This window comes from Indicator indicator, chromosome Z, assembly GCF_027791375.1.
Source record: "Indicator indicator isolate 239-I01 chromosome Z, UM_Iind_1.1, whole genome shotgun sequence".
NCBI lineage: Eukaryota > Metazoa > Chordata > Aves > Piciformes > Indicatoridae > Indicator > Indicator indicator.
The window spans coordinates 72,135,878-72,155,764 of NC_072053.1; the positions used below are offsets into that span (position 1 = coordinate 72,135,878).

At 34.7% G+C, this 19,887-nt stretch overlaps 1 protein-coding gene across 6 annotated transcripts in view; it reads right to left on the bottom strand.

Annotated features, from left to right (window-relative positions):
• The window catches only part of DMXL1 (Dmx like 1), an 81,626-nt gene that overhangs the window by 44,331 nt on the left and 17,408 nt on the right, over window positions 1-19,887 (bottom strand). For 3 of the 6 annotated variants that reach the window (XM_054397506.1, XM_054397505.1, XM_054397504.1), the window contains exons 3-16: window positions 19,447-19,513; window positions 18,122-18,126; window positions 17,345-17,423; window positions 16,612-16,744; window positions 14,298-14,364; window positions 12,200-12,375; window positions 10,587-10,776; window positions 8,921-9,089; window positions 5,582-5,794; window positions 4,635-4,888; window positions 3,850-4,534; window positions 3,197-3,318; window positions 2,543-2,632; window positions 2,135-2,234 (exon numbers count right to left, since the gene is read on the bottom strand). In XM_054397506.1, coding sequence (XP_054253481.1) covers window positions 2,135-2,234; window positions 2,543-2,632; window positions 3,197-3,318; window positions 3,850-4,534; window positions 4,635-4,888; window positions 5,582-5,794; window positions 8,921-9,089; window positions 10,587-10,776; window positions 12,200-12,375; window positions 14,298-14,364; window positions 16,612-16,744; window positions 17,345-17,423; window positions 18,122-18,126; window positions 19,447-19,513 — 2,350 coding nt within the window. Of the gene's footprint in view, window positions 1-2,134; window positions 2,235-2,542; window positions 2,633-3,196; window positions 3,319-3,849; window positions 4,535-4,634; window positions 4,889-5,581; window positions 5,795-8,920; window positions 9,090-10,586; window positions 10,777-12,199; window positions 12,376-14,297; window positions 14,365-16,611; window positions 16,745-17,344; window positions 17,424-18,121; window positions 18,127-19,435; window positions 19,514-19,887 lie in introns of all 6 variants that reach the window. The other 3 variants (XM_054397508.1, XM_054397507.1, XM_054397503.1) reach the window with 3 other exon arrangements.

Sequence of the window (19,887 nt, forward strand, 5' to 3'; positions counted from 1 at the left end):
ATCTTAGCAGTTATTCACCTGAAAGCAGAACTAAATTTCGCTGGCTAGTGAATAATCATATTAAACATACAATCAACAAACTAATATGTAATGTAATGGCCAGACTACATCCAACTCTCTTATGTTAACTTGCCCACTATTTCATCACAAGCAACAGCCACTACAATCATAGGCAGACAAATGAAGAGCAGTTAATGTTTTCTTTTAGAGAGGATAATGTATTTTCCTGAATTTGTTATATTTAAAGTTAAATGTCTGAACATACTCTCAAGCTCTACACCTTTGTCTTTTACATGCTTGTCTCTTACAGTTTCTTAGCTATCTGTTACATGCAACTGTAACAGTTAAGACAGTGAGCTAGACAGCGGTTTGGCCTTCAATAAACAGAACATATACAAATCACATCTAGACAATACATGCTGCGTCAGTGTCTTGGAAAGTCACAGCCTGGTCTAGTGGACAGGTTCAATGATCACAACCCAATGAGATTACATAGTCTGGAACACATGAGATGTAAAATGCTTCTTCCTAGGAAATTAGTTGCTAAAGTTTCACCCAAAGAAAAGACAACACGAGTTGCAATATCAAGAGTCAGTTTTGGGGGGAGAAGAGGGTGTGCACCTGGCCACTCTCATTCCTTAGCACTGAAGTAAATCCATTAGGACCAAGAAGGAATAGCTAGTTTAATGACCACCTTTCTTCTCCAACCCTTCTTTAAGGGTACATCTACATGAAAAAAAAGCTCAATAATAAGCTGTATTTGCCCTGTAGGTTTAACACTGGGATGCTTATGGTACTGTAATGTAAAAAAAAAAAAAAAAAAAAAAAAAAAAAATCAGTGAATTTTTTTAAAAAACAAAACAAGCTAAATACTTACATGCTTTAATAAAGAGGAAAGAGTGGGAGTTTTGAAAACTAAAGAGCTTTAAAGCACCGGAAAATACTCCTGGATAAGTGTATGCAAATGATACACTTCTAATCTATAGAGTTTTTCAGAGTCCATCTAGCCTTATTTCTTACACATCAGCAACCCATACAGACCTTCAGAACCCCAGAATATATGTATAAGCCAGCCCTTTAAAAATCAAATATCTTCCATATTTCTTTTAAAGTCCTTTCTGTATGTCATATTCAATATGCAAACGTATAACAAAACTATGCTGTACAGTAATACTTCCTTTTGGTCTCTTATTTTATTCCTAATTTTCAACACCCCATTTGAGCTTTCTGACCTTCACTGAGAAGTGGGTTGACATTTTCATACATTATCTCCTTTATTCCCAGTCTCCTCAGCCAGAAAGAGATAATTCAGAACTGATCACTAATGTTCTTACAGTTCAAAAAATATTTCCCCAGGTGTCTCCCTTTTTTCTAACAAAAATAAGCTCTGTGTACCACATTATTATGCAATATTTTGACACTGTTTCACAACTTCACTTCCTTTTATTCAGCATTCCTTCTACTACTGCAGGGTACTTAGTGTAACAAACTTCACGCTGACCCTTTTTTTCCCCAAGTTATTTCCATGAAACAGAACAAAACAAAACAGAGATGCCAAGACAAAAGTATCAATAACCCAAGGAAACCTGTTCATTTATTCCAGAGCAATTCGCACCTGCTCCAAGACCTACAAATCCCCACACTACTCATAATATTGTATTTTATAGTTGTGTTTCAGGGATTTGTTAACCTGTCATTTATTATACCAAGCAAGGCTTGAGCAGCAGTATTTAGGTGATGTAAAAGATGAATATCCACCACAAAAGGATGTAGTAAGCTTTGTCTGTGTCACAGCTTAAACATATAAGCTCTACATTTAAAACCCTTTCCCTCTGATGTATTCGCAATGGAATGCTTAATATAGTACATGATGGGTATTCCATGACTTAAGCTAGTTTGTGGAAAATTTGGTTGCATACTACTATTCCTAAAGGAAGTGAAACACCTATGAGTTTCACTAGGCTAAATTTTCTTCTTTGTTACATAGAGATCTGAAATAAAGTAAGGTCTTAAAATGCTTAACTCTCCATAAAAAAGTTCTCTTTCCTCAGCGGAATGAAACATACACTACCTTGTCTTCAGTGTTTTATTTATTTACTTAAAAAAAAAAAAAAAAAAAAAAAAGGTTCTTTACCAGAGTCTGATAAATTGTTGATTTCAAGCATTTCCTTCTCCTGGTTATTTAAAATAAAGTCTTCTTGAAAAACATGCAGTAACTGTGTTTTCCTGCCATGCTAAGGAAGTAAAAGCACAAAAGAAGTAAACACCACAAAGTGTACTGTTTAAGATTGCTCTCTAACATGAGAGCTTTTAACTTGCTAAGTTATACACATCAATGCAAGATTTCTCAAGAAAATTAACCTTCATTACTCAAGTTATTTTCATTTAGGGGTACTATGAAACCAGAAGCAAGTGTATGTCAGAACCAATATTTAAATACTTCAGCTTTACCTGACAAAGAGCTATATGTATAGCCTTCATTATTAATACTTTTAAAACAAGGTAATTACGGTATAAAATGACTACAGAAAAAAGATCTTACAAGGTCTGTGATGGCATCCAGTTCAATGATGCATCCTGGGCGAGCCGTAGACTGTTGACTTACGATGTTAAAAACTTCACCAACATATTTCTATTTAAAAAAGTTTAAGGGATAGTGTTGTTTACTCAGTTTTATGCATTTCTCTCACACAGCCTACTAGGTAGGCACAAAAATCACTAAACAAATTTTAGTTAAAGCATTACACATACTCTGGTTGCAATCCTCCAAGAAAACATTGGCAGGAATATTTTATCAAGAGTCACGTTGGTTTTGGTGGCTGAAAGGTGGAAAGAAGACCAGAAAAGCCTCACATTCAGCAGTTAATCGTGGTTTCCCTGAGCTGCATAGGCATCTGAAATTTTACTTACAATGGACACAGATGCCCTGCTATTTACCCCTTGTGGTGCACACATTTCAAATGTATTTCCCAACCAAGCACTGACCTACCTCAATATGCAAAGTTTTGAGATTAAGCAGATGCAGTACAGCTACAATTCCAAAATGCTTTACAACATTTGTTGTCACAAACAGAACCAAACTAGCATAACGTGTGAAATCCTCAGCAACCGGCTTGGTCAGCTATCAAGAATTCCAAAGCTAGCACTATTGAATGAAGTTCTAACTTCCATGAATTTGAGACAGCTTTTCACTTACAGAAATTTCTGGATTGGAGAGCTCACACAAAAGCTTCTTAGCATCTATTACAGCTTGATATAATCTCAAATGTTGTCCATCACTTGCCACAAAGCAGGCACTTGGAGAATTACAGTATGTACCTGAAAAATAAGAATGCAAGAAGTAATCAAATATTCAAACACTAACTTGCCTTTTTTTTTGTTTGTTTGGAAAGAGGAAATTTTGAGATTATGAAAGAAAACAATGTAGCATAAGAAAAATTCTCTCATTAATTTCTATCTACAAGCAGGAACTACAAGGTTTAATGCTGTACTCAGCAATCAAATCAAAGTATATGGAAGTAAATGAGAATCCCATTTGCAAACCAGCGTAAAATGTACTTCTGTTTAAGTGTTCAACATGCTCTGAAGTATGCACTAGCATCTCAGAACTTTATTGCATCATCTCCTGAAATATCAAATACATAAAATACTGTGGAAGAACATAGCAATCCTTGATAGGAAAAAACAATTTCCAAGTATCAGTAGCTTGAAAATTTACAAAATCAAGGACCCATGCTTAACATTTTTTCTAATGTGTTCAAATACTTCTACATTCTCTATTTAAATGGCATTGTTAGGTTATATTCCTTTTATTCTTGAATAGTTCACAAATCAGGAAATGAAACTCACCAAGGCAATAGCTGGGTATAAGTGTGGGCAGCCATGCAACATTAGAAAATGCTGAAACATGAAGAGAATTGATCCGCGCAAGTTCAGAAACTCCACCAGAAAAGGACAGAGGCCCAACAGGGTCAACTCTCCAAAGAATAAGTTCACTGTAAACTGCATTTGGATCCTGGGATGTTACATCTGCATTGCCTCTACTCTGAAGTCTTACTGGTGACTCCTGAGACTTTGAGGAATCATTTTCCTGTTTTGCATTCTCAACATCTGGTGAAATTAAAGCATTGTGATGTGAAGTTGTGAGCAGCAGTGGTAATACTGAGTGGCAAGCCAAGTCATTAAGATGAAAACGGTGACCACAATATCGGGATTTATGTGAAATACTGAGTACTGTTGAAAAAGCAGATTCCTCAGCAAAACTCACTAGCCACTGGTTCAGTGACCCATCTGCATGTTTAGAAATCATCATGACATTAGGTGTGAAGATACTCAGTTTTAAACTGCTGGTTGATTTACTGTGTCCAGAGCAGATAAGCATAGATGAAGATCGTGCAAGGCCAGGAGGCTTTTGCTTGCCTTGTTGAATGGCTAAGTCAACATTTTTGGTACAAGCATACATCACTATACTTCTGCAAAGAGAGTTTGCATCACCTGTTGGAAATGCAACAGGAATTCTTGAGACAAATGATACCTGGAATTTTAAGAAAAGAAGAAAGAGTAAGTGTTAAAGTTATTTTCTTATCACACTCCTCAATAAATAACAAGGCAAAAATCACAAAAAAGTAAAGTACCTGCACCTGGCGAAACATGCCGGGTTGGTATTCATCTAGCCAGTCCACGTGCCACACCAGCAGTGAACCATCCATAGGATGTATACTGAATAGCATGTCAGCATTTTTACTCCATTCAGAAAGTAGTACTTCAATTTCATGATCAATAATAGCAGAAGATAACGGAACAAGGCTTGAATTTGAAGTAGTTTTCTCATCACTGAGCTCCTTCTTTTCTTGGTTTCCTTTATGTTCATCTCCACTTTCATCAACATCTAGAACACACACACAAACATATACTAAATTTAAAAGCAGAAATATAGCAAACAGTGTTATTCAGGCACTAGAGAACATTTCAGGCCTTTTTGAAGTCATTTATATAAGTACAAATTTGATAATGAAAATTTTAATCAGAAATGCATTAGTGGACCTCAGTCAACGACTAACAAACCAAAATAGTTCATATTGGATCTTAACTTGAAATACTTTTATTCTACCTTGGTTTACAGACATTTTTGCACGCATAGACAAAGCAAAAGCAGCCATCTCCAAATTGTATATATTCAAATCAAAAAGTTATGTCGTTGAATAAAGGTACTTAAATTAGGTGTACACTAATATGTAAAAAAGAAAATTAATCCCAAGGTTGTACTTACTCCTTAAAGATTTTAAAATAATCCACTATCATGCAAAGGCCCCCCTCAAGGTTAGCCTAATTAAATAGTAAGAGTTGTTAGCCTAACTAACTCAAAATATTTGCAACAGCCATAAACAAATTCAGAACTTCTAGATACAGATTTTTTAAAGTAACCTCGATACTTCCAGCATAACGGAAGGAAATACAGAGAAATGCTACTGTAATGTCTGTATCCTTTACATGTCAAGTTGCCCATCACTTAACTTTCCTGTAAAGAACATTAGAATTACTTTGTAAAATGAAAGCCATTTCTCTATGATGAGACCATTACCTTCTTCTGATTTACCATCCATTTGATTGGATTCCTCAGTGTTAGTCTCTGGACAATGATGTTCAAAACTCTTTTTAAGTTGTTGTAAAAATACTTCCATAGACAAGGAAAAATGAAGTTCTTTGTTGTTCAGCCAGTGCACAACAAAAGGTCCACTTTTTTCTTCATTTTCACCAAGACTCATAGATGTGATAGAAGGGAGTAGAGGAATATCTACCAAACAAAAAAAAAAGTGTTGACATTTTTACAAATTAATTATTTTGTTCAAAAAATAATTTTAAAGACATTGGTTTTAGGCAGAAACCCCATAATGAAAAAAATACACTACGTGTATTGCCAATTTTCATTCCTCCACCAACATCATCTACTTCCAGTATTAAATTAGTTAACTTCCAACATTGAAGTTGTTCCACAAGGAGGCGATTTCGTATGCTTATGGTAGGATACAGGATGGCCCTTCACCACTACATCTTCATGATGTAACACTGTTTGTACAGGTTAATTTACCTTATATTTTGCTACTACTGCTCAGTACAAACCAAATAAGCTAAGTTTAATTTCCCAACACTTAGTTCACAATGGAAGCTGAATTAAGTATATACTGTAATAAAAGATCATGTATAACAGGGCTTACACTAGCAAAAATCTGTACAATGACCATCTGATGTCCCCCCTAACATCATCACATAAACCCAGGCTTTCCAATTTGTACAGATTCCATTATTATTTTACATTGTCCTGTGATACTACTTAAGCACCTCAGGTCACAGTGAAATACGAAGCAGTAATACAAAGTGACAGAGGCAAGTATCAGGCTGCTGCACAGTAACATCATCTAAATTGGGTAGCTAAAAAGCAGCTAGATATTCACTTCATTTTCCTTAAATGATCCATTCAACAACATGCTGAAAGCTTAAGCTGCATTTAATTTCCACCTGTAAGCCTCCATATACATACTTATCTCCTCCTGCTTCCTAATTATGCAGCACTACTTAAGGGAAACAATACTTTTTATTCCAATTACTGTTTTTTTTTTGTTTGTTTGTTTGTTTTTTTTACAAAGCCAGTGATGGCTTTGAATTGCTCTCCCCATAGTCTTGCCTAAGAAAATCATAGCTTGAGAGCACATAGATAGAAGAAAGAACCACCAGGACTATCAGCAATTTTGTTGTGGGGAAAAAATGCATCAGAGGAAGCAGACAAGAGGAGCACAGACTGTTTAAGAAACAATCTGTCTTCCTAGAAAGGCCAGTTACTGCCAGTCTCAAAAATATTGTAATAGATTTGACAAGAACAGAACTTAGAAGGAAGAACTATGTTGACCTCCCTTTGAAAGACAAAATTACAGTAATCATGAATAGGAAAGTGAACTAGAAAGACTACAAATCTATGTACTGTGATTACAAGTCAAAAGACCACTAAACAAACCACTTTTTTCCCCATCCTCCTACCTCAAAAGTACCAACTTCTAACTGATGCTTAAGTCTGGACAAAATCCTTAGTCAATTTTATTTGCTCCATAAGTCACAATTACTCTTCCCAGAAAAGCCCTAGGATCTTTGTGGATTCAATACTTTTTTCTAGATTTGCCTAGAGATAATTTTGTCCTAACAATTGTTGCTTACTCCTTTCCCTGTACTCCACTTAGGCTGAATATCAACTTCAGTAACACTCTAATATAAGGGAAGGTCTCAAGAATTTTCTCACTGGAAGAAAATTAGTTAAAAATTAACAACAGAACACAAATACAGTAAAAATAAAAAATACATTTATTCTTCATATATGACAGCATTATTTAAAAAGCAAAGTGAATGAGAAATAAAGTTGTTTGCCTCTTGCTTTTATCAGGTACTCTGAATGTTGTAATAAGGACAAATTTTCAAGTGAGAGATCATAAACCGATTTTGTTTAAATTAAATGAAAGAAAATACAATTAAGTTTAGAGACTAAATTTAATTTCAAAAGGGCAAACTAAAAGGACTACTGAAGAGAATCTGGTTAGACTGAGGTACTTTAGGATTTGACTGTGAAGGAGAACAGCTATTTCTTCAAATTAAGATTTAAGATGTGAGTTACTTCAAACAGGTTCTACAGCAAAGAGCAACCAGTTATCTTTCAATTTACTGAGTTAAAGACCAAGTGATCCTTGCTGCTAATAATAATACAAATATAAAAAATTTTAAAATATTACAAATAATATTATTTGCAATGCAAGATTAAAAAGGTCAAAGACAAGTGTTAAGCACATAATAAAATTTTCTACTACCCTTTTCCAAAATTATTTTTAATCCTATTCCATGACTTGGCTTTTCGGCACATTTATATTGTACAGATTGCTAAAAGGAAAATTAAAGTTTACTTGGCTATGTATAACCAAGAAGTTTCCTTCTGCTAGGCTCAATGTGTTTCTAATCATATCTGCGGAAAGAAACATAAACCAATACTAAAAAAGGTGAAGAATAACTCTTATCTTTGAAGAGAAAGTATTTACAGCGTGCTTAGTCCAGCAATTGTAATGGAAACCGATAGTTGTTTATAATCATACCAAAGACTGTACAGCTACAAATATGTACTAATCATTAATGCCTTTAGGTCAAAACTGGCCTTTCAAACAAGAGTCAGTAGGAAAAACAGTTTAAAAATCCTATCTATAAGACTGAGTTTAACTAGTTTATGAAAAGGATTACATAATGGCTGTTCATTAAATCTGGACACAGGAGATCACTTCAGAGCAATAAAGTCTTAAGGCAAGCCCATTTATTATTGCATTTCTATTCTGTTTTCAACAAGGAAACATACATTTATTTTCAGCATGTGCCAGTGATTATGAAGAGAATAGTATTAGCAAATTAGGGGATATTCCTTAATGGCCATCAGCATATTGCTGGAGTGGAAGAGAACGTTAAAGGTTATGGAACACAAAATGAAGGTTTGTTTTGCTGCATGGTTACTTCAGAGACTAAGTGTCAGTAACTCAGTTTTAAGAAGCCTAGAAACTTTTATCAGTGTGTTCCCAGTATGATACACAATTCCCAACAGATGTATAATTCCAGTTACAAGCACTTATCCTTCTGCATTTCAGATCACTGTGAATCTCAATTAAAAGACACTAAAAACAAAAGACAGGATTACTGTAGAGGGAATTCATGCACATAATTTCATTACTGCAGAAAAAAGGTTGTTTTATGCATTATTTTTTTTTAAAGCCCAACATGTTAGCAATTCTGCATGATCATGTAAATCCTGTACAAATACATTCAAGCCAATTAAACTCACAAAGATAACACAAACCTTACAGAAATTCTAGCTCTCCCTGTAGCAAGGATTTACCACACTTACCTGTGGCTGGATTGATGCTGGCAGCAATATGGAAGTGACAAAGTGCATTTGCGTGAGGAGGGGTGTTCCTGTGAACTTCATGTGGATCCTGCTGATGTGGAGCATATCCAGTATGCGCAACAACAGCACCTGACCTCCTCCTTCCTCGTCGAAAGTGCCTCAGATTTAACTGTGTGAAGAATAAGATGTCATTTTAATTCCTTTCAAAAAGAAAAAGCAAATTTTGTCTGTAAGTGATTTTCTAGATACTAGTAAATTAATTTTCTTCAGTTTAAAAGGTGCTTTAAATTATTGGCAGAGTTTCTTGCCAAAATGACACTGTTCAGCTTGTGTCTGCAACAGAGATACCAGTGCCCTTTGAGTCATTTATGAAGCCATGAAAGTACCTTGACATAGCAACTGCTTCACAGTTCAGCGTACAAAAAACGTTCGTACAGTTTTTATACTGAAACAGAAAATACTACTGTTTCCAAACATATACACCAAGCTTAATCAAGAATCTGAAGACAAAGCAGCATGTCTAAATGATCTACTTTCAGAGACTGAAAAACTGGATCATTACTTTGGATCCAATTAGAACGTACTTATATGCCTATTATAAGGGTTCCTCCTTTAATGCAGATATGTGCTTCAAAGGGAAAAATAATATTCTGTTTTCAAAATTGACTATGTCAGTATTTTAAAAGTTTCACTCCACATACTGTAAAGTTCAAGTCCATTGTGCTGTGGATAGCCAGACAAGCATCAAAAGGTGCAAGTATAGGATTTAAATTTAAAGATAGTATTACACTTTGTCATTCATTGTCACTTGCTATCTCTTTGCACCTTACCACAGCAGGTTCATGTAAAATAGTTTTTTTCCTCAATTTTAACATAATTGGTACTTCTGATCTCTAATGCTGACTTCATTTTCAACAGGAACACAGAGCTGTCTCCAACTTCTTTCACCCAACACTTTTGAATATTTTTGCTTTGCTGTGTTGTGCCTTTCAGCCTCTCTTATTTTTCATCTATGCCATGTGCCATGAAAGCATGAGCACACTCCATTACGATAGCAAAATGCCCACATCCTGTCTACACGGTTTTGGAGGAGACCGCTAATGCTTCACCTTCCCCCTGCTTCCCACTGCTTATGAAACACTATCTGATGAGGATCATTTTTATTACAGACACAGTTTAGGAGCACTCTCCTTTACTTGCAGACTAGGAGCAGAAAGGCTATCTTTCTTTACTCCATATTATCACTGTTTTTCCAGATGTAGAAGCCAGAAGAACATTCCACAACTTCGAAGATAGCAAGTAAGCCCCTACCATGTATTTTAAGGAAACATCATTAGTGAGTCTCGCACAACCTATACACGTTTCATACTGTTCCTAGGCCTTTGAACTACATACTGCAAGGCACTTCACTCCAGTCACCAGAGCAAACGAGGCAGTAGCAATGTAAGAAGTGTGTCTTCTAATGTGAAAGCTCAGTAGGATGGGTATCAGCTTAGCCTTCCTATGAAAGATTTAAAGTAAATTCACTCTTTTATAACATTTGGTGCACATCTATGGTATAAAGAATTTCACCTTAGGATACATGGTCGAATTCCTAGTTAGAATCCTGTCTAAAATTACATGTGGGTGCATGCATGCAGTTTCACTGTTCAATTTCACTTCTTACCTCTAAAGCATTTTGCACTTTCTCCTTACTTGAAGTATTTCTCTTGATGTTACTTGTGAAGTTCACTGCTTCACTCAAATTGTTGTATCCTCCACCATATAACAGACTCTCATTGGGTAGCAAAGTCTCTGCCCAGAGACGACAAACATTATCCTTACAGCAAGTCAGGAGTACGTTGCAGACAGCACCACTAACAAAAGAGAATTTAAGGCATGAAGAAGCTGCTTATTATCACAGAGCATCAAAATAAAGCCAGTTTTCCATTATCAGTTTTCAGAATTGCACCAAGTAGCCTAAAGATACTAAGGAAAAATACCCCTCAACAATACGTTCTTAGGGAAAAAATCATCTATGAAACACTTCCATACCTCTTCAAGTATCTGAATGTAAATTACTTCAAACTTCATTACACACTGTGCAACAACAAATAATGGATGTCGATTTACAGAATTAGTTATAGCAAAATCTGTATTTTTCTTTTTAAAGTCTTTCACATAGAAAGCTAATCATATTCTGGGTATCAGTCCTCAATACCCCAGATCTTACTGCTATAGAGTACTTTCAAAATTAGGTATCTAAAACAGCAAAAGCAAGGTAACATCAGGATACACAGTCAATGTAAAACTGAAAACTTTTCTTAATCAGAATTTTTCCAAATGCAATTTCTGTTGCATAAATACCGAAAGAATCCAATTAACCTAAGCTAGGTACTGAAAAACACACGTGCCCAGTTCATCTAAGTTCACAATTTGATTTAGCTAAAACTACACAGACATCTGACTGGAATGTGCAGCAGCAAACTCCCTTAGGAATCACGGAGTAGGTGAATTTCCCAAACTGACTTAAGAACTACACTGGCTTTATAAAGAGTGTTGTATTTCAAGGCTGGTATGAAAAAAAAAATCATAAACTTGCTCAGACACACAAAGGTACACAGCATTCAAATACCTTCTTATCTGGAATAATACATCAAAGACTGATGCAGGTCACAAAAATAACAGCACCTCAGTCTGAGATTGCAGTTACTGGTTGAAACCAGGGACAGATCATTTAGGAATCATCACAACACAAGCAAACAAAAAAGAAAAATAAAATCCAAAATATCAATTCCAAATGATCATTTTAATTCCATTTCCAGATATTCTTTCTGACAAAGGTCTAATTTGTGCTAAGGTAGAGAAATAAAAGATAGAAATAGTTGAGTGAGAAAAATTACATAGGACAGGACTTTTGAATTGCTCTGATTCCATTAGGACAGAAAGAGAAGAACAAGCTCAGATCAAATGCCTGAATGGTCACTTAAGATAGTGCAATAAAAAAAAACACATGCGAAGCAAGGTAATTTTGCAACAGCAGGCCTTATTTTCAGTCTGATCTCTAAACCAGTCTGTGGAAATTCCTTTCTATCTTTCCAGGTCCTTCCCATGTAAAAGCATGCTTACCATCCTCTCAAGAACTTCAGTGTAAATTCAGGAATTACGCAAACACATACAAGGTATGCAAACTTAACTGAAGTAAACTGTATAACTTGTGTAACAACTGTACAGCCAGGAAGATTTTCAGTGTGGGGGTTTTGGGGCAATTTACAAACCTCAGTTAATAGAGCTACTGACCGTGGCATGAATTTACTGGTCTTCCTCCATGAAAATGCATTTACTGATCGAGGATGAGCCAAATAAACAAATGAAAAATCAACTTCCTTTGGTTCCTTTTCTGGACTTGCACCAGGTGGAGTTATGGCTGACCGCCAGCTGTCTGTATTGTACCATACTTTCACAAGACAATCATCCTGGGGAAAGAAAAAAAAGACAGTAAATAATATGATGCACATGAAGTACTTCTGGATACGTCTCCTGGGGTTTTATTTCTCTTTTAAGTAAAATACTTTTCTGATGATAAAAAAGTTATTTCAGTAAATAGAAAAATCATAAAATATCTGATCTTAAAGAAAACACGATAGTAGAGCTTCCTTTTAATCTCTCATGCTATTACAAACTTGGGTTTAATTTTGCTCCTTCTGATTACCTGACAGTTTTTAACCACAGAAATGCAGGTGTACTGGCTTGAGCTGGTACTCAAATGTTAAAACAATTAATTGTACTTTTGACACAGAATCCCCAAAACCTAAGAACACAAACTTAAGTATTAGGAATGTGAAGAAGCGTCAAAGACAACATTTCAAAAAAATCAAGCTCAGCATTGCTCAGCCTGCTCTTCTTAAATATGCCCATACACAAACTGGAAAAAAAAACATGTTGCTAATGGACTTATGCCTTTAAGAGCCAGACAAAATAATCTGGATTTGTAAGTTATTGAGCAACTATTAAATATGAATGGTACTGAAATACTGTATTAACCCTGGTATACTTAACAAGACCCTACTGGAGGTTGTTTTGCTGACCAGCATATCTTTTCTCATAAAAAATTAAACAGAAACAAAGGTGCATTTTCAAGATCCTGTAAGCAATTAACTTAGTGATTTATGGTTTGCAGTTTACAATGTAAAATAACACAACAGGACGTAAGATTCCAGTAAAACACTCCACGAGGATATTAATCTGAAAATGGCTTCTATTCTGAAAATTTTTCCAAAATTCCATCACATATTGTCATTAATATCCACTAAAATGTGACTTTGAAAATAAATATTAACTTCAACCCATAGAGTGAAATACATATAATATATATACTACATATACAATGACAAATCTTTTTTTTCTTTACAGATGAAATCTGTACTCAAATTTTGTAAGTGACAGTTATCTGAAATGTGACTGGAATAACTCTCCTTTGAGCCAGCAAAACACTAAAGATGTCACAGATCATATATCAAGCAACATGACACCTCAAACAAGTGAAACAAGGAATGTGGGAACTTCTTGTCTTGTCTTTAAACAGAGTGTAGCTTATGTTCAATAAAGTTTAGTATTTCACTTCAGATGTTGTAAACTAGTCTGCTGGAACAGTTTGCCCAGAAAAAGAAATCTGAATTATTCTGCAGGTTTGTTACATCTTTGCACCTTCCTTACAGAGAGCAAATGCATTAGAAGCTAGTCTTCCAAGTAAGCATAATGATCTGAAATGGCAAGCTTTAGAGGAAAAAACAAACACCTATAACTGGGTGAAATTTGTGCTACTCAGTGATGTTTGGCTTTTTTTTTTTTGGCTTATTTTGCATGGGTTTTACTGGTTTTGCTGATAAAATGCTTAATGCTGAGCACACAGAACTAATCTCTAAAGGCTGGCCACAAACACTGACATTCACTATGTGCAAATATGCTGTGGAGGGGGATGTAAATTTTCTTCTATGCACGCAAATAGGTATACAGATATATTTACACAAAAATAAGTATTTCTGATTAGTGGGGTTAGAATAACAATGAGATATCAAATATTTTCTCACTAGAGGACATCTGGCACTGCACTCATCCATAGATGTCTCCCATTCCCTGACACTGATGTCTTATAATTTGGTAGATTTAAAAAAAGCTATTTTAACAACATTGTGAATAGCTGATGGGTTCCCCTCACCCAAACTACTTTTCTTCAAAATTCTTATTTACTAAAATATAGAGATGCATGGAGGCATTACTGGAAGTACTAAAGAAAAGTAGGAAAAAAATTTAAAAGCTTAAAAAAAAAAAAGTTGTGCTTTTGTTTGCTTTAATAGCTTATCTGAATTAGTACAAAACAATGGGCCAAAATGCTTACCTTTCCAGCAGTAGCAAAAAACTCACCATCTGGTGAAAACTTCATTAAACAAACTTGAGAAGCAGTTCTATGAAATAAAGATAATTGAAAATAGAAAATGTTTTAAGAACTTTTTTCAGAACTTTAAACTTTTTTTCCCCTTGAATTCATGAAAATTGGTTTAATTCTTATATGCAAGTGTCCATTCTATTGTATGAAACAAATGTGTTAACAAAGTCCAAAGCATTTAAGATGCAAACTTTTGTGCATCTCATGGGTGTAGCCATACAGCAAAACCAGAAAAGTGAGGGTTCTATTCAGAGGTGGCTGGCAGTGCTACAATTATCAAATACTACCAAATAGGAGAGAAACAGCTGCTGTTTGGGTTGAACATCTGATTAAATGCAGATAGGCTCTACTTTCACCTCACAACAACATGGATTTCAAATTGATATCTGCTCTTCCAACTCATCTAAAAGACACCACCATGTCTCAGAATTCCTACAGCTGTAATTCAAGAAAATAAAAAGATCTAAAAAAAGCCATGGTGTTGAGAAGTATCCGAAAGTAATTTTTACATTACTTACTCTGGTAAAAGACAGCACACTAAAATAATTTAAACGTGGTTCATTTTTGCTACATTCTACTTTCACTGGAAACAGAAATAAATGAGCTACTTTTACAGGTTTTGAAGCACTGAGTTATTGCCTAAGCGACAGGTTTATTAATAGTAACAAGAACATGCAATAATTTAATTGTGCAGCACAAGTAGGATGTACACTTCTATCCTTAATTTACTAGACATGTAGAACATGTTTTAAGGCCTAACTTTCAGGAAGCATTAAGTTAGCCATCTGGTCGACAAAAGCATGATGTATTTAGTGTCTGCAGTAACAATAGCAAGTCCATTTAAAAAGCTGCGCATCAATAAAAGTCGATTTCCACACAGGTTGAGGCAACATTTTCCTAGTAGAGTCAATACTAGGTCATTTGCAAATGCCTCATTCTGATATTAAAAAAACATTTTGACAAAGGGTACTACTGCAAAATCATTATCTTGCAAGCTTCTCCTTAAGAAAAAAGTACTATTCTACATGTAACTGAAGTACAAATGCCAGCATAAAGGTGAACTGACAAAGCAAGTTCTATTGAGTCTTTTCAGGTCCTGACTAGTTCAAAGACAGAACACCCAGCTTCCTCTCCTCCACAAAACAGTTTAGAAGAGGGAGAGAGCTATGAAAACTTTTGTAAGGATTATGACATAAATGCAAAACACATGACTGAAGGGACAGAGGAAAAACAGTACCTGTATGACCTTGACTACAGTTACCCTTTACTGTTACCACAACCTCAGATTCTAAAGCCATACCCACTGCATTCTACCTACAGGCTGACTCATGCTCTTAACTTGGCTGAGAGATGAGGGCTCAAAGGAGTCTCAATAAATTGAGTAAGGTTGCAATTTTTTTTATCTGCAATGTTCATTACAGACAAACGTACGTTTTTTAGTTGTCATTTGCATCATCTTGATAAGGGTTAGAAAACACACACAAAAATAAACAACTGAAGGATTAGAAAAAGTACATTCAGGGCATGATAGGTGTATCACAAAGAATAATTTCAAGTAGGTCCAGCCAGCCACTTTGGGAGACTTCACTTTAAGGAGGCTGCCATGTGGTATGCTAGTCTCAGGTGAACAATGCCCCTGATGTATTAGAAAAGTCTTCCTATGTCAGGAAGGAATGTAATTTAAACTCTTATAAATGGAACTACTAAACTAGAACTCTCCTGAACATATGAATACACAGACACAAATATCAGAATCAACATGAATATAGGAAGAGTATTCAGAGATGCAACAAGATGGAATGCATCCATCTTTGCATGTCTGTTCCAAATGTTGAGAACACAGAAAAAGGAAAACGTGTGTGAAAGAGGGATATGCAAGAAGGAAGGAAAGGTGCAGTACACGGGACATAGGAGGAAGTATATTTTAATCAGTCCTGCAAACATGGTAATTTTCAAATTACCTTCCACCTTACTTCTTGTACAAGAAAGTCTACTAGGACAGTCTCAATAGCAGTCTTCCCTCAGGACATCACTAGTGTTCAATGTAATTGAAGAACTATCTAGGAACACAGATTACCCCCAAATAATTACACCTAATATTGTAGGAAGTGTCACATATTCAAGGCAAATATGATTCATATTTACACATATAATTTATCAAATAACAGTATACATCAGGATTTCACTGACCTACACTAAGTATTTCATCTGGAAAGCAAGAATCCACAGGGAAAAAGAATTATATGTCTTTAAATGAGTCTCTTACTTGCACTGCCAGATACACCTCCATTCTCCAAGCTGAGCATTTATTCTCTCGGTATTGTCATTGTCAGAAGGGTTTTCCAAAGGAACATTGGACCAAAGCTGAAGAGAACTGGAACCAGTCAAAAGGCGAGTGCCTAAACCAAATATTTATAACAGTATAACTAAAAAACAAATAGCAAAACATAGAATTCTATAAAGAGAAAAACCACAGGTTTGAAACCTGAAACTACAGAACAAAATATGCCAGATATTATCTTAACTGCTTTTCAACAGCAAAGTTACTACAATGGTAGTGTGCCTTTTACACATTTCCCTAAACACAGAGATTGGGTCAATCTCACAAGATACTCTCACATATTATAAAACACATGTATTATTTTGATTTGAGTATCTACAGTTCAAATTGTGAAAATTAATTTAATTTTTAAGTAGTTATCTGAAAGAAACACCTAGAGCTATTGTAGACATCTCTCTTTCACAAAGACCTACCATTCAATGTTTTCAAACATTAGATGCTGCTGAGATTGGAATAATCAATTAAGATCGCACAGATGCGCCTAACATTTTGGGTCTCCTACAAGTGACAAAATGTACATGTCACTCTGCTTTGGGATTCTCCATCATGTTAGGAGAAAATAAAAATCTCTCCCTTGTCCCCAAAGAAAGGTGAAATTTAAATCAAAAGTTATTTTGTGGTATCAAATAGAAAGCTGTTTCTCTTACTCTGTTCTTACCTGTGGGATCCCACGTTAGATTATGTGCTATGGTTTCCAGTAAGATTTGAGCATTCTTCTGCCACTGATAATGTAGCATCTGAAACTTTAAGTATTCACAAACATTAGCATGAAAATGCTTCCTTCCATTCCCCTTTTATCATACAAACCATACATTTTCACCACATTCTCCAACTTTTACATGTTTAAAATAAATTACTGCTTATCTAATAAAAATTGATTTATTCTAAATTTTAAACAAAATGTCCTTCCACTATTTTTACCACACAAATACAAGTTTCTAACTGCTTATTTAAAAAACATAGCTTGAAAAAAATCTCAGCATATAAAATCATGAGAATCTGAGATTTTTGAAGGGTAGTCTGATTTTAGGAAAAAAGAAAAAATACATATAAAAAAAGAAAATACATTCAATGTCCCTGGTGTTTAATATCAGTGGTATTGATGAATCAAAGGAATTCAGTAAGGTCAAGACAACATACACGAGATTTTCCCTTTTTCTTAAAATACACAACAGGAGAGCCAACTATCTTCAGATTTTGAATTAGTTCATGTACTGGGACAAGCGGAGGATTAAATTCACAAAAACATTTATCTTCAAAATATGTCACAAAGTTTTAGAAGCTCTGAATTACAAAAAACTCAAATTGTTACTGAGATGATGTGAAGAGCCAACAGGCTTTTTTTCTTAATTCACAAAGGTACACATTTTAAAAGTGATCATCCCCCACTCCAAAAATATAAAACCGGAAGACATGAAAGTTGAAATATAACAACTATATCTTTCAGAAGTTTATTACAAATGTTTGTCTGGCTGGTGTTTTGTTGCTGTTTTGGTTTGATCTTCTTGGTTTGGGTTTTTTAGGTTTTGGTTGGTTGGTTTTGTTTGTTTAGTTTGGTTTTGTTTTATTTTTTTCTATCCCGAATGAATGCAAAGAGACATTTCTGAAATAACCTAAGTATGATGGAAATTATTGCATAGAGATTAATTGTGAAAAAGTAATATAATATTTCTTCAACTATAAATATTTGAGAGCAAAATCATGGGCAGACAGCGCTTTCTCTACTGCTTACAGTTACTACACTAACTTTGAAGTTTCAGGATGGGTTCAACAGCTCCAATGATCAACAAAGGAGAGGAGTACTTCTAAAAGGTTCATAAAAGGTTCATAAGAAGTCACATTTTACCACTACTTTATTCCACTACCTTCCAGTGATACATTTTTTTTTTTAATACCAGCTATTTAATATATACAGATACACCAAGTAGCATATAACTGAGCTGGTTGGCATAAAAAAAGGGAATACAATACATGGCCATACAAAACAATTTATTAACATAAACGAAGACTAAACCCCTGAAGAGATATACAGAATCAACTTGAGCAACTGCTGTCAAAGCTTTCATACTGTCAAATGGACTTTAATTAGACTCTAATGCTTCTAATTATAAAGGTAATCCTCTCCATGTAAGAAACATGGTTAAATAACTTGTTCTAAATCACTTTATTAGTCAGAAATTAAGCTTCTGGCTACAAATTCACTAAATCACTGTCACAAAAACTAAGCCAAGCTATCAAGAGAATAAGTGCCCTTCTTATCTACCAGTTATTATAACACTGAAGTATAAGCATTCAGTCAGATATTTTAAAAAGGCTATAGACTTCCTGAAACTATTGCAGATTTGATGAAAAGGCATTTCATTTCATAAATTAAAGTTAAAATAAGAATTGTAAAACACATGTGGACATAAAGGATATACAGGATAGTTCAAAGAAGAATTCCTATTTAATAACCATGCTTTCTGGAGAACGGGTCTGTGCACATTGTTTTGCATTCTGGAATATTTCAGTTACAAATTGCAGGGAAAAACAGATCAGTAATATGACACATTACAGTAAATATTTTTTTTTTTTAAATAACACATCTCTGCCCTCCTCCTACCATTTTCACTTCCCAAGGACTATTTTGTGTCTCAATTTTATACTAGCATTAAAAGAAGATATCAAAGAAATCATCTTTAAAACAAACCAGAATATGGGTCAGGCTTTATAAATGAGTCAACGAATCAAGGAATGACAAATTACTTACATTATGATGACTGCTGTTCTCCTTTAAGAGGCTAACTGGCTCAAAGACAGAAACCACCTTTCCATAAGAAGCTGCAATCTAAAAACAATTTATATTTATGTATATATTTATATATATATAAACACAAACAGAAGAAACAAGCTACAGAATAAATAAGAATAAAATGCAAATTGTTGATTCTGCTTTAAAACCTCCTTGCAGTTAAATTTGAAGCTCATTTCCTTACTCCCTTCCAATAACAGAAAAACAAGAATAATGGATAAAATACTGATAATGATAAAATTACTGCTCTTTACACATTAGCACTGATGAAACACTGAGAGTGGCCATGAGCATCGTAATTTTACTTTTTCTTTTAAATTAGATCTATTGTCAATGTTCTTTCCACATTAAATTAGGTAGATGCTCAAAGGAGTCTGCAGATTACACATTCTCAGAAATAGAACTATTAT